Here is a 6068-nt window from a genome sequence, read left to right as displayed (position 1 = left end):
CCAAAAAATTCAACTTTCAAAACATCACAAGATCCCAAAAACTTATTCAACTTAAAAAGATGATCAAGACTCTAAGCATCAGAGTCATGATTATACTACTCATTATCGATATGGTTTGGAAAACTAATATGATCTTTCTCTTCCTTCTCTTTGTCATCATCTGCATCTGTGGTCACATTCTACCTCTTGTTCCTCCTCATTTGTTTGGATTGTTCGAACAATTTCAGTTATGGGAGGAGCATTTGATGTCATTCTCACACTATTTGGGACCGACAACCATGAGTGGTGCACTAATGTAAACACAAAAATGTTAATGAAATCCTTGAGTAGAGTTAAAGCCAATGGGCATTGGGGCCCAGCCCATCAATCTTTATTTGGTGTTCTCCTTGTATTGATGAATATCCTCCTTTTTTCCTCCTGTCCAATTTTCCTACATTGTCCACCCTAAGTGTTTTAGCCAATAAATGAGGTATGGAGTTTGTACCTTGATCCAACTTGTTTTATAAAACCTGTGTGTCCCACCTTTACTATGTGCCTATTCTTGGGGCCCTTTAGGGCCCATACATTTAGCATATATGATTCTTCTTGCAATATTTACACAAAGAAAGAACCAAATAAACGTTCTTTCATAAAGAAGTTCCGAAAATTTTCCACTTCAAGTAGCCTTAATCATGATTTCAATATTAGCCAAATCCCATAAAAGAACAAAGGCCGATCAAAAACTACTTTCATTGGCAAACATCAGGAAGAGAACAAAGACCAATCAAAAACTACGATTGGCAAACAAGCCTGGTTCAACGTAACAAACGAGGTTGCATGCAATCCACAGTTGCAAGACTAGCCTGATTTGATACAATCACAAGTAACTACAATCTATTCTAAAACTGGTTAGATGTGATACACAAAAAGCCTGTTCTTATTTGTTAACCTTATATGCATGAAGAAGACTACCACCCCATCCATGTTGCAATTGCTGGATCAATTGGATGTACACTATGGGTCTTTGATCTAATCCACGCTAATCATAAAATCGGTTTGGTTGAAAATTTTGGATACAAGCCTGGTTCGATGCAATCCTTTCTATCACTGGTTACCTGTGATACAGAGACAAAGCCCATTCATTAAACAATTTTTTTTGCAATTACTGAACTAATTTGATCTACACCACGGGAGAGATTGGATTTAATCCACGATGCACAACAGGAGGCTTCATCACCTTACGCCCTTTGCAATTTGCAGGACGGTGGTAACAGAGGTTGCCCACGAAATTATTGATATATGAACGAAGAGCTTCATCCAATTATGCCGTTTGAAATTGCAGGACAGTGGTGAGATAGCTTGTCATCCAAAGTATCATCCCCACTGATCAAAGAGCTTCTTCCAAAGATCAACCTTTAATGTTGTTGCGACCACCACTTCTTACAAGCATAGAGCATCATGTTACACAGCGAAAAGATGTATACATAAGGAACAAACAGACAGCAGTCTATCTATTAAACAAGATTACCTCAAGGCCAAAGGATGAAAATCTCGCTTATGAAGGGAAATTGTTCGGCCAATGTCCAATACCAATGATATCTATTTACAAGGATATGGGAAATTATTGGAACAATGTCCAATACCAATTACATCTATTTACAAGGATAAGGGAAGCATTCAAAACGTTTCGGTTCAGCATTTTTGTTCTCCCTTTCAATGAAACGATTCCTTCCCGCCTGTTACTACAAAGCCTGCCAGAATTATTGACGCCTCAGAAAGCCTAACTTTGCACACTTTTCCTGGGCAGCTGTCATTTCATTCGGTAGGCTATACACAGGATCTGTACATATTCAAAAGAAATTGAAGTTACAGTGCATGATTTATGTGGTTAGAATAATCCCTCGTTCCTGCTCCTTCCCAGCCCATCCATTCCTCCCAATCTTCCCAAGAATCGTCATTGATTCCCATCATTCCTTCATAGTAAGGATTCACAGGAAATTCCTGCAGTGAACCTCCAGTTCCTTGTACAAATTCCATTATCCTCTGCAATGCACAGGACATGTGAGCAAGTTGCAGGTCTCCACAAGAAATTAGGTACAATTAATATTGTCGTAATTGTCAAGAGACCCATTCAATGGCTCAAAGTAACATTAGACAGCAACACTCACCTCATACGCATCGCTGATTTGCATGAATTGGGTGGTGCAGGACTCTCCTTTGCATACATCGGGATGATACTGCAAGTAAAGCTCCTTTCAGGGTATAATCTCGAAGCAAAACGTTTACTGGGAAACTAATATGAAAGGAAGAATAAAGAGACAAACAAACCCTACCTGCAAAGCTAATCGCCGATAAGCCTTTTTGATATCTTGTTCTGAAGCATCTGTATCAAGCCCTAACGTGTGAAGAGGTTCTTTTAAAGTTCCCTGTGCGCCGACGTATGCCATGGCAATCCCAGCCTGCTTTCTGGGCGTCAAGGACCGGCAGGAGCGAGTGGATGCGGAATGACCCACAAGGGCAGATGGGGCAGGAAGCAGTGAGGAGTTAAGGTCAAAAGCAAAGCGAGAGAGGGGCAAGCGGCTGGTGATGGAGGCGACCATGGTGGTTGAAGGTGGAGGAGGAAGGACGTTGAGTTGTGGGCGATGGGGGAAGGGAAGAGGTGGGCAAGAGAGAATTGGGCAGAAGAGTGGTGAGCAAGAGAAGAAGATGGAGTTGGGCACAGAGGATCTGAGCAAGAGAAGGGGATGGGATTGAGAAGAGGGTGTGAGGATTGAGCAGAGGAGCAGAGGACAGAATTGGGCAGAGGATCTGAGGCTAGTGAGCAAGAGAAGTAAAGAGGAAAAGGGCAGAGGATTTGATTTGATTGTAGCAGGTCGACTGTTGGAGATGGAGATGGAGATGGAGATGGAGATAGAGAGAAGGGAGAATTTATTTAAAGGAGGAGGAAGTGGCAAGCTTATCCGGAGGAGAAGATGCCACGAACATCAGTGGGAACGAAGCAAGCCAGAAAAGCAAAGAAAAGCGTGCACGTTGCACGTTGTACTCATTGGATAATGATGATGATGGTTTTTACACGGAAGCGCTTTCATACCTGGACCTTGTCTATCCATCCTCTCCCCCTTGTTTCACCACGGACCCTTGCCTTTTAAAACCTCCCTCCCTCAAGCTCGGTTCACACTTAGGGGCTTAGCACATCGGAAGAAATAGGATGGGAATGTGAAAAGGTACTCCCAGGTGGTCCCATGCATATTTCTATCCTATTCCTGTCCCACCATGTACTGACAAAAAAAGAACTAGGGATGGGTTTAGGAGGAAGAGGACACATGCCATCATTTCATGTGTTTAAGAGGTGGGGACCACATGGGGACAAGGACACATGTCATCCTTCCATGTTTTTGAATCCCTAAAAAAGAGGACCCCATTCTGCTGCTAGGGTCTAGAGGCCATGGTCCAGGATGGGAGAAAAAGTGGTTACTCCCATTTTAAATCCATCCTATACCACTTGGTGTAGGATGGGAGTAATGATGACAAAAAGATTCCCATCCTAAACCTATGCTAGCCCCATCCATGTGCTAAGGCCCTTAGTAACTTACCCCAAGGCAAGAACTCATTACGTTGAGAACTCGGGCTATCGGTCACAAAGTTAATGAGCGCAGAATTCCTTTGTAAAATGCCTGATATGAGACTCAACTTACCTTTTTTTTATATTTATATATGTATATATAGAAGGTGTTTTTGCAAAAAAAAGGCAAGTTGTTTGATCAGAGCATATTCATGTCATAAGGGTTTCATAGAAATTCGGTCTCGGGAGACCAAACATTAGACATGAGCGTCCCCTTTCCAAGAAATGCCAAAGTTGCCACCACAGACAAGGTGGACATCAACCCAGGCTACGAGGATTCAAGACCAGTCCAAGCTACTTTCCCCCTTGTCATGTCAAAAGAGCTTCTCACACCAACACCAAGTTGGCTACCAAGCTCATTTGAACCCACCTTTTCCTTTCACGGCTATCCACACTAGAAAATTGTGTGCTTGAAACTCTCCTCAATTATTCCATATAACACGTTTCAATCATGTACAACACGAGGTCCATCTTTCTCATGAGGATGTCTCAACAAACTCACAAGATCATTTAGCTCTACCTTGCTCATGCATCCTACTAAGATGATAAATGATACTACACTCGCTAATAGGCCTAAACCCATCCTTCAAACAAAGATAATGAGGCAATTATTTGTGGCAAGGGTGTGCACAATATTTTGAAGTACACATGAGTCTAAATCCAACTCACATAACACAACCTAGAGTACATAGATTTAATGTTATGTAGTGTACAACACAAGGCAATTAATGTTCCATCATGTACCATTTCTAGATTCATGTTAGAATGTGAATAAAAGTTATGAAGGGGAACATATAGGGTACAACATGTGAGTATGGTAGGCAGAAGTAGACTCCAGAACTTCCATGTTATATACAAATGTCAGGATTTTACCAAGATGATTACTTCAAGCAAACTTTTCGAGGAGCCTTTTCAATCCAATGGGGTAAACAATTGCACAAAAGTATGTAACAATTTTTCGGGGGGGAGGGTAAAGTATATTAAGGGTTGGTCAACCCCAACAAAACGGACCTATTTACAAGAGTCAACCTAAGGGCACTCCGCCCTTGGCCTGCAGCGATTACAAAACACTTGCCTTATAGTAGGTTAACCAAAAGGGAGCCTACGGCATGGCTAACTACTGGGCCATTAAACCCAATGACCCAACTAAAGCCCCGTGTATACATTTTTGACATGGCCACAATAGTTGTTTCTCTAAACCCTACTTGCACTTCATGCCGAAAAATGATCCTGTTATGGACATTCCAAACTACCAACATCATGGTTGCTCGAAGATAAGGCTAGCTCACAGCTAGCATGGATGGAAATCTGTATTTGTCTCCCATGAGCGTTACTATCCATTGCGACCCTAGGAGAATCTCTTGTGGGGTTCACCTCCAAAAAATTTAGTGTACCACATGCATTGAAAAGGAGGGGTATTTTAATTCCAATTTCAAAAAAAATTAAGCAGGATTACAATAAAAGGAGGGGTTTTTTAATTCAACTTTAGAGAAAAATATGTTAGTTCATAAGCAAAGAGGGGTGGTTTTATTGGTGAAAAACTTTTAGTCGAGGAGTTTTTTAGTAGTGCAACCCCCGAGGTGAATTTGGTCATCAGCTCCAATTAGCAAACCACTGCCTCCGTCTTTCACCACACCTTGCATGTCCCCTCATGGTTCCACATTAGGTGCCTCAACACCTTGATAGATTTTTCGCATATAGGGCACATTCGGTCAACCGAAATCCTCTTCACTGGTTTGCTTCTCACCAACATGCATTGATTGATTGTTTTCACAGAAGAAACCCAGCCTTCCTCATTGTGCATAATTTCCAAATGCATTGAAATCTATCCCTCCAACATGGTGGACTATACCTTAGGGTCCATTTCCTATTTAAATCTGCATTTGATAGTTGAGTATGGGACAACCTGCAGTATACAACCTTTGCAAATAGCTTATGGATTGAAGTCTTACCCAAACACCACTGATTGGCCCTCCAATCTGGGAAAGAGATGGAGTTTGTATGCCAAGCTTTAGGTATTTGGTCAAAAACTGCTTGGAGCATTTGTCGTCAGTCAAAGAGAATACCCTCATGTGCTGCTTATGAAGCAGCAAATCTGAACTAGCAGGATTTCATATATTTGCCCACATTTCCACTCCTTTCTTAAACCTATTGTTATCCCTCACCAAGTCATGTCACCTCGCCGCCCCCCTACAGCAAATTTGAACTAGCAGGATTTCATATATTTGGCCACATTTCCACTCCTTTCTTAAACCTATTGTTATCCCTCACCAAGTCATGTCACCCCGCCGTCCCCCTGGGTAGTGCCCTACTCCACCCTATACCTAGGATCACATCCCCCTAAATCCATTGTCGTTCTTCTAAGACATTTGCACAAAGCACTCCTTTCAAGCTTGAACTAGCTTGCCACAATCTCAAAACCCACTATACGAATTGAAATTGTTCATTGAAAACTCCAAAAGCAATT

General features: G+C 41.9%; 1 protein-coding gene across 3 annotated transcripts; it reads right to left on the bottom strand.

Moving 5' to 3' along the window:
- Positions 1-856: 856 nt before the first annotated feature.
- Positions 857-2929, bottom strand: LOC147883475 (chaperone protein dnaJ 8, chloroplastic-like). 3 transcript variants are annotated; one of them, XM_087399997.1, is made up of 5 exons: positions 2313-2929; positions 2148-2216; positions 1508-2022; positions 1217-1418; positions 857-1094 (listed from the first exon to the last, which is right to left on the bottom strand). In XM_087399997.1, exons 1-3 carry the CDS (start codon positions 2577-2579, stop codon positions 1846-1848), a joined length of 513 nt encoding a protein of 170 aa, XP_087256123.1. In that variant the 5' UTR covers positions 2580-2929; the 3' UTR covers positions 857-1094; positions 1217-1418; positions 1508-1845. The 3 variants fall into 3 exon arrangements, with proteins under 3 accessions (XP_087256123.1, XP_087256124.1, XP_087256125.1); XM_087399998.1 differs by having other exon boundaries at positions 1217-1415; XM_087399999.1 differs by having other exon boundaries at positions 1217-2022; positions 2313-2913.
- Between the last annotated feature and the right edge of the window lie 3139 nt (positions 2930-6068).

This window comes from Dipteris shenzhenensis, chromosome 28, assembly GCF_047967505.1.
Source record: "Dipteris shenzhenensis isolate YYH24624 ecotype China chromosome 28, Dip_SZ_1.0, whole genome shotgun sequence".
NCBI classification, from domain to species: Eukaryota; Viridiplantae; Streptophyta; class Polypodiopsida; order Gleicheniales; family Dipteridaceae; genus Dipteris; species Dipteris shenzhenensis.
Note: the sequence above shows the minus strand (reverse complement) of the source record. Positions and strands in the feature narration are given on the sequence as shown.